General features: G+C 47.1%; 3 protein-coding genes across 4 annotated transcripts in view; all 3 read right to left on the minus strand.

The window, feature by feature from the left end:
* Window positions 1-3,882: 3,882 nt before the first annotated feature.
* Window positions 3,883-5,232, minus strand: LOC123767257 (tetra-peptide repeat homeobox protein 1-like). The gene has a single exon (XM_045756829.2). It carries the CDS (start codon window positions 5,230-5,232, stop codon window positions 3,883-3,885), a length of 1,350 nt encoding a protein of 449 aa, XP_045612785.2.
* Window positions 5,233-9,865: 4,633 nt separating this feature from the next.
* Window positions 9,866-11,177, minus strand: LOC138352488 (amelogenin-like). The gene is made up of 2 exons (XM_069304988.1): window positions 11,084-11,177; window positions 9,866-10,812 (listed from the first exon to the last, which is right to left on the minus strand). The coding sequence occupies exons 1-2, from the start codon at window positions 11,175-11,177 to the stop codon at window positions 9,866-9,868; spliced, it is 1,041 nt and encodes a 346-aa protein (XP_069161089.1).
* LOC123767106 (rhomboid-related protein 2) overlaps window positions 10,809-20,815 on the minus strand; it is a 17,084-nt gene continuing 7,077 nt past the window's right edge. For both annotated transcript variants that reach the window (XM_045756612.2, XM_045756614.2), the window contains 7 exons: window positions 18,084-18,179; window positions 17,009-17,311; window positions 16,380-16,541; window positions 15,818-15,963; window positions 15,072-15,282; window positions 12,704-12,814; window positions 10,809-11,532 (listed from right to left, as the gene is read on the minus strand). In XM_045756612.2, the coding sequence (XP_045612568.2) occupies window positions 11,284-11,532; window positions 12,704-12,814; window positions 15,072-15,282; window positions 15,818-15,963; window positions 16,380-16,541; window positions 17,009-17,311; window positions 18,084-18,179 (1,278 nt within the window). In that variant the 3' untranslated portion in view covers window positions 10,809-11,283. The remainder of the gene's footprint in view (window positions 11,533-12,703; window positions 12,815-15,071; window positions 15,283-15,817; window positions 15,964-16,379; window positions 16,542-17,008; window positions 17,312-18,083; window positions 18,180-20,815) is intronic.

A 20,815-nucleotide genomic window follows, 5' to 3' on the forward strand; every position in this document is an offset into this window, starting at 1 on the left:
CGTAAAGCTACGAGTGGTCGAAACCACACTTAAATCCCGGAATGAACTTACGAAGATTTTTCCACTTAGGGTAGCTCTTTGAATACGGACGTAGCCGCCACGAAGGCGCTAAGAAGGAATTCGTTCTTAGCTAAGAGGAAAAACCTTCGTAAGTACCTTCCTGAATCCGGCCCCTGGTTGATCAGTCCGGCTACCAGGAGGCCTGGTCGACGACCGGGCCGCGGGGACGCTAAGCCCCGGAAGCACCTCAAGGTAACCTCAAGGTAAGGTGGCTACATGGAGGTGGAGTATAAAATTTCAGATGGGCTGCGGTTTGTTGTCTCTGAACTCTTTTCTTTTGGAGCAGCCTAGTACTCTGCCCACCCGTGGTTTATGCAAGTATATCGTACATTCGAAGCTCGCGTTTTCCTTAGATAAGTGAATTGGTTTGATGAAATTGAACTGTGATCTGTGACCATCAAGTGCTGTCGGGTCGTTGGGGATATAGCCTCGTTGTTGTTGTTGTTATAGATTCAGCTACTCGGAACAAGTTCCAAGTAGCACGGGCTATGGTGCAACCCGTCCTCGACTCAAGTCCATTACATACAGCGGTCAACCCCACAGACGCATTCATAAATTTTAATATGCTGTTCATTCAAAACGGGAATTTTCTCAAGTATAAATCAATATTATAATATATTAACATATTGTGTATATATAGGCATAGGATAGGTTAGGTTAGGTGTTTAGGTTCTGTTGGCGATTATTTGTATTTGTAGTACGTGGGTGAAGCATTTATAGCGTTGTGATTCGAACAAAATTAGTCAGTGAAGCACTTGTTCCGGATATGTTCGAACGTCAGCAGTTGTGAGTCGTGTGTAAACCGCTTTTCATTCATAAACAGGGGGTTTGGCGGGTGCGTGGAATCACTTTTGGATCTTTGTTTGGAGGACGGGCTGTATGGTGAGCCCGTAGTGAACTTACCTGGCACAGGAGCGGTACGTGGACAGTATGGTATCCTAGCGGGACGCGGGGGTACTAGTCATGATATCAAAGGTGTCGCCACCAATCAGAGGAGTTGGCGGAAAACGCGGGAGAAGCCGATGGCTGTGATTGGTCAACAGGGGATGACGTCACAGAATCCATGAGGCCGCCCCAAGCGCCCAGGAGCCCCATTCGGCCACCAGACTCCGGTAGGGGAACCACGCTGTGCCCTCGAGCTCCAGGCCAGCCAGTTTCACCCAAGTCTGGCGGTACAGTACCATTTGTGACCAAGAAACAAGCCAGATACCAAATCCCCGGTGAACTTCTCCGGTGCAATTGGATTTTACATCCTACTGGAAGAAAGTTACTTGCGACACACGACGGTTCAAGAACAAGCCTGACCACATGTGTTGTAAGATGACTAGCAGTGTGTATGTAGTAGTGTGTATGTAGTAGTATATACTACTACAACTACCTGAAGTGGAGAGACACGTACGATTTCATGGGAAATTATCGAGTAACCAAGTCAGTGGGGAACAGTGTCTTGTCGTGTATCTTGAGTCACAGTGGTAAGACTCATTGTCCATGTGGGAGTCTAAGGGGGAAGTGATTGTCCATCCAGCAGTGAAGCATCTTGGGGGACAATCAAGTGGGAAATATCCCAAGAAGCAGTGGAAAGGGATTTGACGATTCTTAATCGAGTGGTGGTTTGCTATATGTGGGGCGGTTTGCTATATGTGCTATATGAAAATCGTCTCAAGGTGATTCAAATCCAAGGTGATTGTGGAAGAGTTAAACTGTCACCTCACGGAGTGACAGCACTTAACCTTCCAAGGGTTACACACAGAAATCACAATAGCGTGATGCATCAAATGAACAAAATCCACAAAGATCAGGATCAGGATTCGAACTTACGTCCAAGAGCATCCCAGATGCTCCATTAATCGACTGCGCTACGACATGGGTAAACTTTCAAGTGTCTAGTTACTAGTGAGTGACCGACAACGTATGTGTAGATGAGCAATAAATATTATTAAACACATTTGAGATATGGGATTGTTAAACAATTGTTACAGGAAGTGTTGACACGATAAGTTATCTTGAGGTTATCTTGAGATGATTTCGGGGCTTTAGTGTCCCCGCGGCCCGGTCCTCGACCAGGCCTCCACCCCCAGGAAGCAGCCCGTGACAGCTGACTAACACCCAGGTATCTATTTTACTGCTAGGTAACAGGGGCATAGGGTGAAAGAAACTCTGCCCAGTGTTTCTCGCCGGCGCCCGGGACCGAACCCGGGACCACAGGATCACAAGTCCAGTGTGCTGTCCGCTCGTCCAACCGGCTCCAAGTGGTGTAATTACATTAATATGTAATTAATATGTAACTGGTGTAATTATATTAATATTATATTATTATTGTGTGATTATTTCATTGTGTGTTGTGGTGTTAAGTGACACCTCGGTATTGTTTCGTGTGTGTGATAAACAATAATTAGTGTGTTAATTGTTACAATTATTGAAGCGTGGTTAACGTAACTACTTGATTATTAACTGACAGAGTGATATAACTTAATTGTGGCTAATTGGTTGTCTTTGCCTGTTAACTGTCTGAGTGACATTGAGTGATAACGTAAAGTGATTAATTAACTAATTGATTGTTAACTGTCTGAGTGACAGTGTGGTAATGTAAAGTGGTGAATTAATTATCTTTGATTGTTGACTGAGAGACAGAGTGATTTAACGTAAATTGATTGTTGATTAATTCATTGTGATTTAATGTCTTGGTGACATTGTTTAAGTAAAGTAATTTTTTGTTAAGCTCTGGCTCTTTGGTCCCGCCTCTCAGCCGTCAATCAACAGGTGTACAGGTTCCTGAGCCTACTGGGCTCTATCATATCTACACTTGAAACTGTGTATGGAGTCAGCCTCCACCACATCACTGCCTAATGCATTCCATTTGTCTACTACTCTGACACTAAAAAAAATCTTTCTAATGTCTCTATGGCTCATTTGGGTACTCAATTTCCACCTGTGTTCCCCTAGTGCGTGTGCCCCTTGTGTTAAATAGTCTGTCTTAATCTACCCTATCAGTTCCTCTGAGAATCTTGTATGTAGTGATCATGTCCCCCCTAAATCTTCTGCCTCCCAGTGACGTGAGGTTTAATTCCAGTAGTCTCTCCTCGTAGCTCATACCCCTCAGTTCGGGTACCAGTCTCGTGGCAAATCTTTTAATCTTTTCCAGTTTTCATTTATATGTGTTAATGTGTTAAATTTATTATCTTATCTGATGTGTTAATTTTATCTTAAGTGTTAATTTTACTTGTTGAAGTGTTTTTTGCTACTGCCAATGGCGAGTGCAGTAATTGCCAAGAGTGTCCACGAAGTGTTCAGGTTAGTTCACTTTTGTTCATGACCTGTCAAGTGGGTCGAGACTGTTGTGTGTCTCTAACACCTGTCAGAGTAGTGGGAACGGCTTCCTGCTGCGAGCAGGTGTTTTGACAGTTGTTGAGGTAACATTCTTGAGTAACGTAACTCATGTGCGTCACTGTGTCTTAGTAAGTTGTTGCAAACAACTTTTTTTTTTTAACTAAAACACGTGCCTTTGATGTCATTCCTCATTCTACAGTACTGCACCCCCCCCCCCATGTTTCATCACTTGCTTTTAACATTGTCGTTAATTTGAGTTGGCTCAGGAACCAGCCCAGAGCCTCCGAAACTGAATATCAAATTCGGTGTGAGGACCCATCCGCTACCTGCTAGATTTGCTTGCAAGCAAGATGCACAGAGAACCGCCTGAGTGTGGAAGGTCTGGTATTGCTGGTGGATTACAAGACCGCCCAGGCCTCCACCTGATGTACTTAGATCTTTGGCGTCCTGCTCACGCCTTCGGAATGTATTCATTTATTTGTAGATGGCAAACATTCAAATCCACATCCCAATAAATAGGTCGGTCACAGGGTGGTCCACAGGGCCCTCAACAGGGTGGTCCACAGAGCCCTCCACAGGGTGGTCCACAGAGCCCTCCACAGGGTGGTCCACAGGGCCCTCCACAGGGAGGTCCACAGGGAGGTCCACAGGGTGGTCCACAGGGAGGTCCACAGGGTGGTCCACAGGGAGGTCCACAGGGTCGTCCACAGGGAGGTCCACAGGGAGGTCCACAGGGAGGTCCACAGGGTCGTCCACAGGGAGGTCCACAGGGAGGTCCACAGGGTCGTCCACAGGGTGGTCCACAGGGAGGTCCACAGGGAGGTCCACAGGGAGGTCCACAGGGTCGTCCACAGGGAGGTCCACAGGGAGGTCCACAGGGAGGTCCACAGGGAGGTCCACAGGGTCGTTCACAGGGAGGTCCACAGGGAGATCCACAGGGAGGTCCACAGGGAGGTCCACAGGGAGGTCCACAGGGCCCTCCACAGGGTGATCCACAGAGCCCTCCACAGGGTGGTCCACAGAGCCCTCCACAGGGTGGTCCATAGGGCCTTCCACAGGGTGGTCCACAGAGCCCTCCACAGGGTCGTCCACAGGGCCCTCCACAGGGTCGTCCACAGGGCCCTCCACAGGGTCGTCAACAGGGCCCTCCACAGAGAGGTCCACAGGGCCGTCCACAGCGTCGTCCACAGGGCCGTCCACAGGGAGGTCCACAGGGTGGTTCACAGGGCCCTCCACAGAGAGGTCCACAGGGCCCTCCACAGGGTCGTCCACAGGGCCCTCCACAGGGTCGTCAACAGGGCCCTCCACAGAGAGGTCCACAGGGCCGTCCACAGCGTCGTCCACAGGGCCGTCCACAGGGAGGTCCACAGGGTGGTCCACAGGGTGGTTCACAGGGCCCTCCACAGAGAGGTCCACAGGGCCCTCCACAGAGAGGTCCACAGGGCCCTCCACAGCGTCGTCCACAGGGCCCTCCACAGGGTGGTCCACAGAGCCCTCCACAGGGTCGTCCACAGGGCCCTTCACAGGGAGGTCCACAGGGCCCTCCACAGCGTCGTCCACAGGGCCGTCCACAGGGAGGTCCACAGGGTGGTCCACAGGGTGGTCCACAGGGCCCTCCACAGGGTGGTCCACAGGGCCCTCCACAGGGTGGTCCACAGGGCCCTCCACAGGGTGGTCCACAGGGCCCTCCACAAGGTGGTCCACAGGGCCCTCCACAAGGTGGTCCACAGGGCCCTCCACAAGGTGGTCCACAGGGCCCTCCACAGGGTGGTCCACAGGGTGGTCCACAGGGCCCTCCACAGGGTGGTCTACAGATGAAGGGTGACTCCTGCTGACCCTTAACATCTGCTAACTTGCAACGTCCCGAGTTCGTAATCTAGACGAGCTTCGCAGACCTGGTGGTGGCTAGGTCGGATTTAGGCCTGTTGAGCCGACCCATTCTTCGCCATTGAAAGAAACTCTTGGTTTGGTGCCATACATCACTTCACTCTGGTCATCATCCCATTCGTCTTCCTCTTCAAGACACTCCCTGGTATAGTGCCCTTCTTCTCCGTCTGGGTGATGGACTACGGTGGTTCCGTGGGGGATATGGTAGCGCTCATTAGGCGCCGCAAACTTTCACACACGTTATCTAATTATTCCAACAAGGGTTTTCCTCCATTTTTCTCGATGTCAGTGCAGATTTCAGACATTCCCGTTCCCAAATTTGTCTAATTTCACATCCATACCTTCTGAGAGGCTGTGCAGTGACCCGTCGTGCCCTGTGCAAGAGACATTCCCTCGACCGGAAGGGCTAGTGGCCAGCGATGGTTTCGGATATATCATGGTGGATACCCTCGCTCTCTCGCATCTTCACTGGATCCAATTTACTGTTGGCAATATGCTCAGCTAATTTTTTTGTATCGTACAAATCTTGGCCGAAGCTCCTGACAGCCATCTGTGCAACCGGTCAAAGAGGTACATTCTTGTAGGCCTGATACGCCTTAGAGTTGAACTCTCTCCACCTATCAATCGAGTTCTCCCTCGGGTTGTCGGGTAAGCTTGGGTAAACATCATCTTGAGGTTATCTCGAGATGATTTCGGGGCTTTAGTGTCCCCACGGCCCGGTCGATCAGGCTTCCACCCCCAGGAAGCAGCCCGTGACAGCTGACTAACACCCAGGTGCCTATTTTACTGCTAGGTAACAGGGGCATAGGATGAAAGAAACTCTGCCCATTGTTTCTCGCCGGCGTCTGGGATCGAACCTGGGACCACAGGATCACAAGTCCAGTGTGCTGTCCGCTCGGCCGACCGGCTCCCATGGCCAAGTCCAATACCTCCTTTTCCCCAAAGTGTCGCTCCAGCTTCCTCATCATCATTCGTGTGTAATCTATAGATGGATCCCGGTCTGATAGGCGGTTGTAAATATCACCGGCCTGACCCTTCAAACACCAACCCAACTCTATCAGAGATGTAGACCCTGACCAGTACTTTTCAAAATGCAAAAATCGACGAGTCCAACTTTCCGTCAGAGTTCAACTCCCGGGGCTGAAGTCTGAAAAGGATTACTTCGGCTGTCGACGACTTGACGGTCACCAAGACTGCAGTCATCTGAATCAGAGTCATGCGAACTGATTGGGGATCATAGACGGAGCAGCCTTCTAGTCGCTTGAGCCGGCCGGTGAGGGAAGAACCATGTGTGCCCAGCACCTAGTTAGTCCCAGGACTAGGGATTAACTAGTCCCAGGACTCAGTCTAACTAGGACTGAGGGGTGCCCAGAGTCGTGGCACTCTGGGTCCGGGCAGTCGAGGACCCTAGTTGGCGATGCCGGCCAGCGACCCGACAAGAAATTGTGTCATCTTCATCGCTTGACTTTGAAGGTTATCGGCGTCTAGCAGGTTATCGGCTAAGGTTATCGGCGTCTAGCAGACGAACAGGGGCCAGATTCACGATGCAGTTATGCAAGTACTTACGAACGTGTACATCTTTCCTCAATCTTTGACGGCTTTGGTTACATTTATTAAACAGTTTTCATGCATGAAAACTTCAAAATCAACTGTTGTTATCGGTATAAACAGCCTCCTGGTGCTTCGGAGCTCATTAACGATTATATAATTGTAAACAAAGCCGCCAAAGATTGAAAAAACATGAACAGATTCGTAAGTGCTTACGTAACTGCTTCATTAATCTGGGTCAGGAGCCGTGCGCATGCGTTTTTTCCCCCGTCCATATTCTGGGACATTTCAGAAGACACTGCGGTCAAGAAGACGCATGTGACTCGAAAACTTTGAATGTCGTAAATATTGTCGTCCATGATCATGCGCGCATGTTTCGCGCTCACACTGCGTCTAGCCAATGCGTCGGATACCCCAGGGAGGGTGTCCGACTCAGGTTACCTGAGTATTGGATCTCTCAACTCCTCATGGGAGACATCTCCCGTCACGCAGGGTGCAGTCGCACCTCCACAGATCTCCAATATCACCTATTGATATTGGTAATGGCTCAAAAGGGCCACCACTTACGGGCTATTCATGCCCGTGCTACCTTTTGGCTGGCTTAATCTTCATCAATCAATCAATCTCAACTCCTGCCCCTGTTGCTGAGTGCGTCTTGACCCGCAACATGAGGCAGAAGACATGAGAGGCCGTAGGATAGATATTCACAGTTCGCAATGTCTGTGAGATGCCAAGTAAATGATCCAGACGTTTTCAACACCGTGTCATGTAAAAAGCTTGCAAGTCAGTGAATATGTCTTAACTCTAAACGAAAGAAAGTGGCAAAATATGCACTTACCTTTCAACCGTGGCAACTTTTATATGACTTACTTGGTAGACTGCATGCCTGAAGTTGCTCGTGGCGCTCGTAAGATAATTGAATTCCCTAAAGAGTAGGTTCATGTACTTAATGAACATTTCATGCACTAAAAGCTAGACCATTTTTTCAATGGAGGTATGTTTCATACACCTATGTCTCTCTAATAAGTGGAAATTTCTAAATCACATTTGTTTCAGGTAAGATCACATATATGTTCGTTGTTGTTGCATGTTGTTGCATACAAGTTGCATATAACACAACTTTAACCGTGAAAAATACCGGGAAGAGATGGATGGTGTAGTGTACTTGGAGAGACTGGCAGCCTAAACATGAAAAAAATCAATGAGAACATCAATGAGAACAAAAAAAATCAATGAGAATAAGGACAAACTCATAATAATGGGGAATAATTCACAGGAACAGTAATTACGATGCGAAATTTTTCAAACAACGTAACAGAAAGAATCATGGAGCAGCAACGAACACACTGGAGATCATCTAAGGAGCAATGAACAACAGCTGAATGAGAACTGGAGCTGTTTTTTTTTTTTTTTTTGAGATATATACAAGAGTTGTTACATTCTTGTACAGCCACTAGTACGCGTAGCGTTTCGGGCAGGTCCCTGGAATACGATCCCCGCCGCGAAGAATCGTTTTTTCATCCAAGTACACATTTTACTGTTGCGTTAAACAGAGGCTACAGTTAAGGAATTGTGCCCAGTAAATCCTCCCCGGCCAGGATACGAAGCCTTGACATAGCGCTCGCGGAACGTCAGGCGAGTGTTAAACCCAACAAAGACAACTGAACTGGTGTGACCTGTCCTAGTACACGTCGCGTAGCCTAACGTGTATGAATACACTCTGGCTTCCTGTGCTCCGACACAATGAATTATTATTTTAATTTAGGTGTCGATTCCACAACAAAATAGTTTCCTAATAAAAAATTCAGTTTTCTATTTAGTCATGTCATAGAAAACGATTATAAATGGATTTTCTCTAGGGCTAACTATAAATATTGCACGTACCCGGATAATTTTTTTTTTTTTTTTTTTTTTTTTGAGATATATACAAGAGTTGTTACATTCTTGTACAGCCACTAGTACGCGTAGCGTTTCGGGCAGGTCCCTGGAATACGATCCCCTGCCGCGAAGAATCGTTTTTTCATCCAAGTACACATTTTACTGTTGCGTTAAACAGAGGCTACAGTTAAGGAATTGCGCCCAGTAAATCCTCCCCGGCCAGGATACGAACCCATGACATAGCGCTCGCGGAACGCCAGGCGAGTGTCTTACCACTACACCACGGAGACTGTAATTTAATTCATTGTGTCGGCCAGGGACAGGCAGCCAGTTTATACACACAATACATGTTTGGCTTATATCGAGGTCGCCCTCAAAGATCGAACTACTGACCCCGCCTAGGATGCATCCCCGACAACAAGCTGACCACCTCCTGGGGACCTATTTACTTCTAGGTAAACAGACGCATTAGATGATAGGAAATGCGGCCAACTATTTTTGTCCCGCCCGGAAGGACTATTGCCCAACCACTTGGACGATCTGGGATTGAACGCCGACCTGCATGAAGCGAGACCATCGCTCTACCATCCAGCCCCGAAGTTGTTTGAGGAGGCTGGATAAAAAAAAAGAGACGTCAGCAAGTGGCTGACTTCAGCACTATAGACAGGACCTCAGTGCAGGAGGTGAGGACCTGGGGTGGACTCAACCGGGTTACCTGAGCATTCATTCGACATGTCGAGCTGATCGCGTTTACGGGTTATTCATGCCCGTGCCACCTCTTGGGTGGCTTAATCTTTATCAATCATCAATCTGTTCCCGTCTCGCCCCACACTCGTCAGTGGCCAGCCGACGTCCCGTGGTGCTCTGAGTGGGTATCTTAGTGAGTATGTGTGTGTGACTAACATTTTCAGCACCGCTCCTGTGCCAGGTAAGTCCACTACGGGCTCACCATAGCCCGTGCTACTTGCCCCACTCCTGTGCCTGGTAAGCAACGGGCTCACCATAGCCCGTGCTACTTGCCCCACTCCTGTGCCTGGTAAGCAACGGGCTCACCATAGCCCGTGCTACTTGGAACTCGTTCCGAGTAGCTGAATCTATAACAACAACTAACATTTTGACTGGTGACTTGTGAGAGAGATAAGGTAGGTCTCCGGAGACTGCGGATTTAGAGATAGGGGGCATTAGGATTAAGGATGTAATAGGGTGCATTAGGATTAAGGGTGCGATAGGGGGCATTAGGATTAAGGGTGTGATAGGGGGCATTAGGATTAAGGGTGTGATAGGGTGCATTAGGATTAAGGGTGTGATAGGGGGCATTAGGATTTTGGGTATGATAGGGTGCATTAGGATTAAGGGTGTGATAGGGGGCATTAGGATTAAGGGTGTGATAGGGTGCATTAGGATTAAGGGTGTGATAGGGTGCATTAGGATTAAGGGTGTGATAGGGGGCATTAGGATTAAGGATGTGATAGGGTGCATTAGGATTAAGGGTGTGATAGGGGGCATTAGGATTTTGGGTGTGATAGGGTGCATTAGGATTAAGGGTGTGATAGGGGGCATTAGGATTAAGGATGTGATAGGGGGCATTAGGATTAAGGATGTGATAGGGGGCATTAGGATTAAGGATGTGATAGGGGGCATTAGGATTAAGGATGTGATAGGGGGCATTAGGTTTAAGGATGTGATAGGGGGCATTAGGATTAAGGGTGTGATAGGGGGCATTAGGATTAAGGATGTGATAGGGGGCATTAGGATTAAGGGTGTGATAGGGGGCATTAGGATTAAAGGTGTGATAGGGGGCATTAGGATTAAGGGTGTGATAGGGTGCATTAGGATTAAGGGTGTGATAGGGGGCATTAGGATTAAGGATGTGATAGGGGGCATTAGGATTAAGGGTGTGATAGGGTGCATTAGGATTAAGGGTGTGATAGGGGGCATTGGGATTAAGGGTGTGATAGGGGGCATTAGGATTAAGGATGTGATAGGGTGCATTAGGATTAAGGGTGTGATAGGGGGCATTAGGATTAAGGGTGTGATAGGGTGCATTAGGATTAAGGGTGTGATAGGGTGCATTAGGATTAAGGATCCTTATAAATATTTCACGAAAAAAAACTTGAAAACTTTATTTCTCTTAGAGTACAATTGTGTAATTATAAATTAATCGTCCTCTTTCAGAATACGTCTTCAATTAACAAAAAATAAGTGCGCCATATTTCCATTATTATAATCATTCAATAAACTGTGTAGATTCCCTGTTTTATATAATCACGCAAACGTTAAAAATCATCGTTTTTCTCTATATTTAATTCTCTTATTGTGGCAAAAACCGAATTGAGAAGCATCGCGCCCACTATTTTCCCCATTTAATCTTCCCCTTTTGTACGATATAAATTGTCAAAAATTTTGCGGACGCCGTCGTTGAATTCAGCTGCACGCGTCCCTCTGGAGATTATGGCGTGGCTGCCCCTGGCTTGCATCGCGAAGATCTCCATTTAAGATGCTTTATCCAATCAACTCGGGTTTGCAACACACGTAAAAGAGGTTGTTCTCCAGGAAATGTCCGCGACATGAGCCGACAACAGACTAGAGCTCATGCTGCCACATCCAGTCCTCTCGGTTCTTGGAGATGGGCGACCAGTCGTTCTCTGGAAAGAACTCCGGGATTGGGAGGAAGACGTTGAGAAGGACCCCGGAGGTAACAAGGACTAGGAAGAGCACCAGGGAGGTCCACCAGCAGTACGTCTCCCATCTCTCCTTGTGAAGGTTCCTGAGGACCACGACCCCCACCAGGAGCCCGGCCATAGCCCCTGCCAGGTGCGCCATGTGGCCAGTCTGCGGGTGGAAAAGGGAATTAGAATGATTGCCCGAAACGCTATGCGTACTAGTGGCTTTAGGTATTGTGTTTACTTTCTCTTTAAAGTACAACATTAGAAAGTATAACATCTTTAAATTCAACATTATGTATGTACCTTTCTTGAGGTTATCTTGAGATGATTTCGGGGCTTTTTAGTGTCCCCGCGGCCCGGTCCTCGACCAGGCCTCCACCCCCAGGAAGCAGCCCGTGACAGCTGACTAACACCCAGGTACCTATTTTACTGCTAGGTAACAGGGGCATAGGGTGAAAGAAACTCTGCCCATTGTTTCTCGCCGGCGCCTGGGATTGAACCCAGGACCACAGGATCACAAGTCCAGCGTGCTGTCCGCTCGGCCGACCGGCTCCCTCAAACCCTCCCTCACCTTTGCCTGAATAAAAAAATCTAAATCTAAATCTAAATCTAAATCTATAAATCACAGTTGAAGGTCTATGTGTGTCTGACCCAGGCGGTCAACAATCTCATGTGTGATAGTGATGGCCAATAATGTTTTCACTGTTTAATATTATCACTATTTCTCTCTCAAATATCCTTCGTAATATTTCCATATTTCACAAGAAATGGCGTTATATATATTTGAATTTTTATCACATATTTATATGAAAAAGAAAATTAGTATTTTTCTTTCAACAAACTTTGAAGTGCATTGAAGTGAAATCATGTCAGGTCATCCATCAGGAGCGCAAGCAGGCAGGCACAATATAAAATACCTTTGGAGTGATCTTGTAATCATTTTCAATGCCAACGAAGAAGAACCTTGCCGTAACTGACAACAGCGTTTGAGCACAGGGTTTTTTCTCTAACAAAATTGACAAGGAATCATCATGATTCTGAACACGGCAAATGTCACAATAGACCTCAGGACATAGAGCTGTGAAGCACAAGTAGGCATGTCCGAGGAAGGGAACTATCGGGGGGAAAGCGTCAAGCCATTACGACTATATAGCACTGGGAAAGGGGTCAGGATAAGGATTTGGGATGGGACGGGGAGGTAAGGAATGGTGCCCAATCACTTGAACGACCGGGGGATTGAACACCGACCTGCATGAAGCGAGACCGTCGCTCTACCGTCCAACCCAAGTGGTTGGGCACCATTCCTACCCCTCGTCCCACGCCCGAGAAACACTCACACTGGTATTGGGATTGGTGGTAGTGTCCCATACAGCGTATCCCAGGTCGAGGCTCATCACTACCAGAATCACAGTCAGCTGGATCCAAGGGACCTCCATCTCTGACCAATTCTGTAGGAGAGAGAAAAGGAAGCTGAAACTAATGGTAGAGACGTTTAACGTTAATATTCCAGTGGTTATTAATTAATGTTTCATTATCCAGACCCATAAATATATTTAGTAATATTATAACCCAGAAAATATATTTAGCCAAGCCGGACCCCGTTTGGTCTCGTGGTCCGGCTTGGTCCGGGTTATATTTTCCTTATATGTGAGAATTCACTTAAACAAATTCACCTAATACCGAAAAAAAGGTTAGAAGAGGATATTAACTAACACATCAATACAAATACACTACAACTGTAAGGTTAGGTTAGGTTAGGTTAGGTTAGGTTAGGTTAGGTTAGGTTAGGTTAGGTTAAAGGATAATATTACAAAATATATCCATCACAATCACAAAGATATCAGAAAAGGTCTATGGGGGTCTATGGATAGAGGAAAGATTAAATGGGGAAAATAGTGGGCGCGATGCTCCTCAATTCCATTCTTGCCCCATTAAAAGAATTAGATACAAAGGGAAAAACGAAGATTTTAACGTTTGCGTGATTATATAAACCAGGGAATCTACACAATTGATTGAATGATTATAATAATGGAAATTATGACTCAAAAAAAATTAAGGAAAAATATAACCTCCAAAAATATATCTTTCACGATAAACAGAGAAGACAATTCAACGGAAAGCCAAAATATTAGAAGGACATATTGCTCAAGAAATAGATTAAATTATATACTAAACAAAACAAAATACTTCACCTCTAATACTCGTAAATGAGACATGTTAAGTCATGATGAACTTCAGTAAAAAAAAAAATGCATAAGTGCGTAAATAATTAACTTTACCAATCATCCTTTAGCTATCATTGCTATCATTTAAGCTATCATGGATTAGCTATCATTGACTGTGTTCTTACGATATCAGTTATTTACTTTGTATAAATAATGAACACTTGTTTCCCCTGACGATGTGACAATACCTTACTCATTAATTCATATAATTTAGCTAATAATTAGTACCATAATCTACAGTGAAAATAAGCAAACGTGATTTGCAGTGATTTGTTTGTGCAGTATTTCGCCTTATAATGTTATTTTTTATAATGCAATGACCAGTGGCATTAATGTTCTACAGCTAATTAACGAACAGTGATCAGATAACGGCTGCGTTGATCATTATCCTCAGTATTGTGTTCGTCGTAATACAATTTCATTACAAAAGTCAGCAACAAGTGGATGGATTGTATGCTGTTGTGAAGCATACAATCCTGTATAATGTATACAGGCCATTATACAACTTGTATAATGGCCTGCCTGACGGCACCCACGCCCTCTTAGCTAACACGTCTCATTATGTAGACGATGAGTCACAATAACGTGGCTAAAGTATGTTGACCAGACCACACACTAGAAGGTGAAGGGACGACGACGTTTCGGTCCGTCCTGGACCATTCTCAAGTCGATTGAGAATGGTCCAGGACGGACCGAAACGTCGTCGTCCCTTCACCTTCTAGTGTGTGGTCTGGTCAACGTCTCGTTAGGTAGGTTAAGGTCCCCCCCCCCCTACCAACGTCCAAAATTGAAAGTACAATGAAAAATAGCGGGCTCACCAATATCCCCGTTTTCTATACTACAGTAATTAGGTTAGTTGGGGTGCATGGGTTGGTAAGTTTCTGTGTGTAGCTTTTAGCACTTTATATTTTGTACGTTGTGGCACATGAAGAAGCTGGCATGTCAGGAGAGACATGCCAGCTTCTTCAGGAGACATGAGGCAGTTAAGCTTAACATGTCTTCAAGCTCCAAATAAGGGAGGGGGGGGGGGATAAGTTTAAATAGGGGAAGGAAGGAATTATCAGGGTCAAGCGGCAAGCCATTACGACTATATAGCACTAGGAAGGGGTTAGGATAAGGATTTGGGATGGGTCGGGGGAAAGGAATTGTGCCCAACCACTTGCACGGTCGGGGATTGAACGCCGACTTGTATGAAGCGAGACCGTCGCTCTACCGTCCAGCCCAAGTGGCTGGGCAAGGGAGGTATATACCTGGTTGATGGGGTTCTGAGAGTTCTTCTACTCCCCAAGCCCGGCCCAAGGCCAGTCTTGACTTGTGAGAGTTTGGTCCACTAAACTGTTACTTAAAATTTGGAATTACTTATTTCGAATTACATATAGACGGCGAGGGAACCTTAACGGGTTATTCATGCCCGTGCCACCTCTTGGGTAGCTTAATCTTCATCAATCAATCAATGGAACCTAACGGGGGCCCAACTGACCATCAAAAGATTGCCGAGGTGGGCGTACTCGACGGCATAGACGCCCCCCGACGCCCCACACAGTATGAAGGTCGGAGTATAGAGGGAGTGGGCCAGCGACCCGGCCACCACCCCTGCCAGGTAGATGACGGCCACCCGCCAGGTGTGGACCAGCTCCAGCAGCACCCCCAGCACCATCTGCACCGCCAGGTTGTTCACCAGGTGCACCCACCTGCAGGAGACACGATACACTCAATACACGTAGGGGGGGGGGGGGCAGCGGTTCGAGTCTCCTATACAGGCTAGGTGAATGGCATGGCTCAATATACTCATTAAAATATGTTGCGATGTATATTCAGGTGGGTTGATCACACTCAGCTGTGACTCTCTACTCAGGTTTACTCAGCTGCAGGTATGGTAGATTATTATATTATACTACAGCATGGTGAGTGTACCGTGTTTACCCTGGGTGTAGCATATGTACCCTGGGTGTATTATGTATACTCTGTGTATAGAATGTGTACCCTAGGTATAGCATATGTTCTCTGGGTAAAGCAAGGGTATCCTGTTTATAGCATGTGTGTGTACCCTGGATATAATATATGCAGGGTACTGGATATAATATATGCAGGGTACATACTATACGCAGGGTACTGCGTATAGTATGTGTACCGCGTGTATACCCTTGGGTATGTGAGTCAATGATGGATACAACTGGCAACGTAATGGCGACGTATGAACAACGCTGCGAGGTACAGCGGACGTACCCTGAATGTATGAGAGGGTAGGAGACGTACCGCCAAGCTTCGTACCGTCTCCGTGGGTTGAATACTAACGGGGAGTAGGTGGGGGCAGGCTCGTTGCCTTGTATAGGCTCCTGCATGTCTATTACGTAATATATGAAGGTGGTGATCTGTGGGGAGAGAGAGCAATGGTTAAACCTACCTCTGTCTCTCTGTCTCTGTCTCTCTCTCTCTCTCTCTTCTCTCTCTCTCTCTCTCTCTCTCTCTCTCTCTCTCTCTCTCTCTCTCTCTCTCTCTCTCTCTCTCTCTCTCTCTCTCTCTCTCTCTCTCTCTCTCTCAGACGTATATCAGGCACAACAAGGAACTATTTGGAGGAAGTACCAACCCATTACGACTATATAGCACTGGGAAGGGGTCAGGATAAGGATGTGGGATGGGACGGAGGGAAGGAATGGTGCCCAACCACTTGGACGGTCGGGGGATTGAACGCCGACCTGCATGAAGCGAGACCGTCGCTCTACCGTCCAGCCCAAGTGCCAGGACACATCAAGAGACACACAGGACACGGAAGAGGCTGCAGTACGACCTCGGCCACAGTGATGAGAAGCATGAAGAGCGGCGGAGGACAGCATGAGCACTCCTCCAGGTACCGTCTCTTCGCCAAGGTACGCTCGCTACGAGGCAGTACCCCCAGCGCACCCCGCCGCAGTACCGTGCTGCCGCGGTACGCTGTCGTCGTGGTCGTCACCTGAGGGGGCGGGCGAGAGGTGAACGGAGGGGGAGATGATTGGCATGGTGAGTGATTGGTGGTGATATATTGGCTAGGGATGGAAAGGTCTGATGGGTGCATGGATTTGGGAGGATAAAGGCTGGTTGGTAGCTGGTTGTGGACTGGTGGGGAGATTTGGTTAGGGTGGTTAAATAGGGGTTTCGTGGCGGGTTTGTTGGAGTAATACATTATGGGTTTACAGTATTCCTTTCCCGTTAACCTTCAACGCCCTCACGACCCATCACCACAACATAATAAATATGTTAACCCAAATAAAATAAGAAATATGTGGAAAATGATGATAATTCTGGTTTTGACAAAGACTCTATAACTGATGAGATGATAAAGAGATCAAAATATATATTTATGTTTGATTTATATATATAAAGTAGCTTATATCCTCTCACACGTTGTGAAATCCTATATATACAAGTGATGCGACTCACAAATCGCAGGAATTCCTTGTACTCAATATAGCCGTCTCTGTTAGCGTCGGCTTCCTGCAGGGAGTCCTCACATTTCTCCAGCAGCTTGATCACCGTTATGTTGGGAAGGTCGTCGGCGGCCTTGGTCCTCAAGAGCCACTCTCGCAGCCTCCAGGGGTGGACCAGGTCGCTCTTGTAGTAGACGGAGTGAGGAAGACGCGTCCTGTCGTAGTCTGAAGGCAGGAGCCATAGCCAGTTGAAGTCTAGGTTGGACGGCGTTGTATGCATGTAGTTCACCAGTTCTACCCAGGCGCTGTACACGGCCTATAAGATGGAAGTGATTACATCAAAATCCTGTTAGATGACCAGACCACATACTAGAAGGTGAAGGGACGACGACGTTTCGGTCCGTCCTGGACCATTCTCAAGTGGATTGGGAATTCTCAAGTGCACAATCCACTTGAGAATGGTCCAGGACGGACCGAAACGTAGTCGTCCCTTCACCTTCTAGTGTGTGGTCTGGTCAACTTACTTTAGCCCCGTTATTGTGACTCATCGCCTGCATCCTGTTAGATTCTGTGTCGTTGTGTCCTAGATTAATAAAAATGTGAACAAAATGCATTCAATTCATATTTCTTATGTTTTCAACGTCTAATCACTACAGACTTATATTAAGGTAAAGTAATGATCCCATTTTCATTGAAGTTAGAGAAACAGCTCAAGCGTTAGAAAAATGAACAAGTTCAGATGAACACGCAAAGAGAATTGAATTGAAATTGAAATAAGTTTATTGAGGTAAAATACACACAAAGGGATGAGGTAGCTCAAGCTATTCTCACCCCGTTCAGTACATCGTGTTAATACATACATAGACACACATCACAAACAATAAACATATTACCAAACATTCTGAGAGATAAACATATACATTTCCTCCTTCACAAGTAGTATGGTAACAACAGTACCACGCAAAGAGTGTACAGTGGGATGACACAAGCAAAATGTATATGATAACTGTGGATTTTGTTAAATATGCTTGTGTACAAGCGGCTCATGAACTGATCCGATCGCTTAGGTAAATTCAGGTAAATCTTACCTCTTCGTCGAACGAGATGGTTAGGTCGTTAACGTCGAGTGCCACCCGCGCCAGGACTGCCCGCTCCCAGGAGGTGGCCGGTAGTGTTGTGTTGTACTGAGGTGGAGGAGGAGAGCAGACAGTCAGGCATAGTGGGGTGTTGAAGATGGCCGCCGCGTGACGTCTTAGACCCGTGCTGTGATCTGTTCTTGGTGCTCTGGGGACAGATTCACGAAGCAGTTATGCAAGCACTTACGAACCTGTACATCTTTTTCTCAATCGTTGGCGGTTTTGTTTACAATTATTAAACAGTTAATGAGCGCCGAAGCACCAGGAGGCTGTTTATAACAATAACAAAAGTTGATTATGAAGTTTGCATGCTTGTAAACTGTTTAATAAATGTAAACAAAGTCGTCAAAGTTTTAGGAAAGATGTACACGTTCGTAAGTACTTGCGTAACTGCTTCGTGAATCTGACCCCTGGGCGTGTACATTGGTACTAGGGGTGTTCAGACTACTGTTGTATGTATACACCATACTTAGTGACGTCCTGGGGTGTGTATGAGGCGGGGTGTATACACGATCTGGGGTGTATGTGCCGTGCTCTGTGTATTTTAGTATGTTTGGTAGTATATGTAGACACATATTACAACTAGTGTCACTTAAACGGGTCAAGGTTTGTCGCCCTACCAGGCTACACGGGTACCAGGCAACACGTGAGTACCAGGCAACACGTGAGTACCAGGCAACACGGGAGTACCAGGCAACACGGGTACCAGGCAACACGTGGGTACCAGGCAACACGGGAGTACCAGGCAACACGGGTACCAGGCAACACGTGAGTACCAGGCAACACGGGTACCAGGCAACACGGGTACCAGGCAACACGGGTACCAGGCAACACGGGAGTACCAGGCTACTTATAGCTCCTCCTCTCCAGTACTGCACGTGGGGTCACACAGCCACGTGGCGTCACACAGCCACGTGGCGTCACACAGCCACGTGGCATCACACAGCCACGTGGCATCACACAGCCACGTGGCGTTGCACAGCCACGTGGCGTCACACAGCCACGTGGCGTCACACAGTCACGTGGCGTCACACAGCCACGTGACGTCACACAGCCACGTGGCGTCACACAGCCACGTGGCGTCACACAGCCACGTGGCGTCACACAGCCACGTGGCGTCACACAGCCACGTGGCATCACACAGCCACGTGGCGTTGCACAGCCACGTGGCGTCACACAGCCACGTGGCGTCACACAGTCACGTGGCGTCACACAGCCACGTGACGTCACACAGCCACGTGGCGTCACACAGCCACGTGGCGTCACACAGCCACGTGGCGTCACACAGCCACGTGGCGTCACACAGCCACGTGGCGTATAACAACACACACGTGGCAGGAGTCAACCTACACTGTTCAGTGTTTCCAGTACTAACAACAACAAACCCTTCGCAACCAAGCAAGCATCGAACTCTGTACACAGTTGAGAGGCGGGCCCAAAGAGCCAGAGCTCAACCCCCGCAAGCACAACTAGATGAATACAATGCCAACATGGCAAATAATGACTGCTCAGTTCAGAACGGAATTAAAATCCATTTCTTGGGTATAGTGGATTGAGTTCGTTAGAACTATAGAATTGGGCACTCAACTATAGAATTGGGCACTCAAATGAAATGGGCATTTATGAAGGAATTTATGAGTATTTGTAATAATGAAAAAAAAAGATTACAAATAATAAATACAGGTTTTTCTAAACCTTTATTTTGGAATAAACTGAAAAATATTTACTACTGTAAGGCTGCTGGTTTGAGATTGTCGGCCTGGAGAGCACGGCCTGGTGGGCACGCCCTCCTGGGCACGGCCTGGAGAGCATGCCCTCCTGGGCACGGCCTGGAGAGCATGCCCTCCTGGGCACGGCCTGGAGAGCATGCCCTCCTGGGCACGGCCTGGAGAGCATGCCCTCCTGGGCACGGCCTGGAGAGCACGCCCTCCTGGGCACGGCCTGGAGAGCATGCCCTCCTGGGCACGGCCTGGAGAGCATGCCCTCCTGGGCACGGCCTGGTTAGCACGTTCTCAACGGACCAGTTGGATTCAACGTTGAATTCAACGACGTAAACGTTTCTTTCACATTACTCGACCCTGTTTTGCCCACTAGGGGTCTGAGTTTTGTTTTATAAAGCTTTCTTATTATTTATATATTTCAAAATGACTTTATTAAATGTCACTCAAATAGTGAATATTTTTTTTAACATTTTGTATGTAGAAGAAAGTAGTATGTAGTTTCTTAAATATACAAGCCTGAGAGTCTTAGACTGTTGCAGTCAGCAACCAGCTGTAGCTGTATACAATTTGTTAACTTTATTCCATAATTGTATGTTTTTTCACGCTTTGAATTGTCCCTTTTTCATCAAATTTGTATTACATTATCATGTCACTTACTCATATATACCGATAATCAGCGCTCAACACCTTTGAGAATTCATGAATGGTTTGTTCTTTATTGAGCACAAAGTGAGCGCGGAGCTCCCGGTGTTGTCGTGTTTGTGCTCAATTCCGGGGCTCTCGATATATCTTGTTATTCCAAGCCTTGAAGCTCAATAGTACATATAGCTACTGTGGTACGAACGTACAAAACGCGGACTGTTGTATTCAAAGAAGAAAATTTCACATTTTGTACTATTAGAATTCAAAAATGCCATAACTTAAGTTGAAACAAACTAGTCATAAGCCTAACTTGTCCTAGGC

Source organism: Procambarus clarkii, chromosome 53 (assembly GCF_040958095.1).
Source record: "Procambarus clarkii isolate CNS0578487 chromosome 53, FALCON_Pclarkii_2.0, whole genome shotgun sequence".
Taxonomy (NCBI): Eukaryota; Metazoa; Arthropoda; class Malacostraca; order Decapoda; family Cambaridae; genus Procambarus; species Procambarus clarkii.

Bases quoted from the DNA above. Each gene is read 5' to 3' on its own strand.
- LOC138352488 (XM_069304988.1), bottom strand. From the start codon at position 11,177: ATGCAAGCCAGGGGCAGCCACGCCATAATCTCCAGAGGGACGCGTGCA. The intron at 10,813-11,083 runs GTACAAAAGGGG...AAAGTTTTCAAG, and splicing joins AATTTTTGACAATTTATATC to TTTTTTTTCGTGAAATATTT.
- LOC123767257 (XM_045756829.2), bottom strand. From the start codon at position 5,232: ATGTTAAGGGTCAGCAGGAGTCACCCTTCATCTGTAGACCACCCTGTG.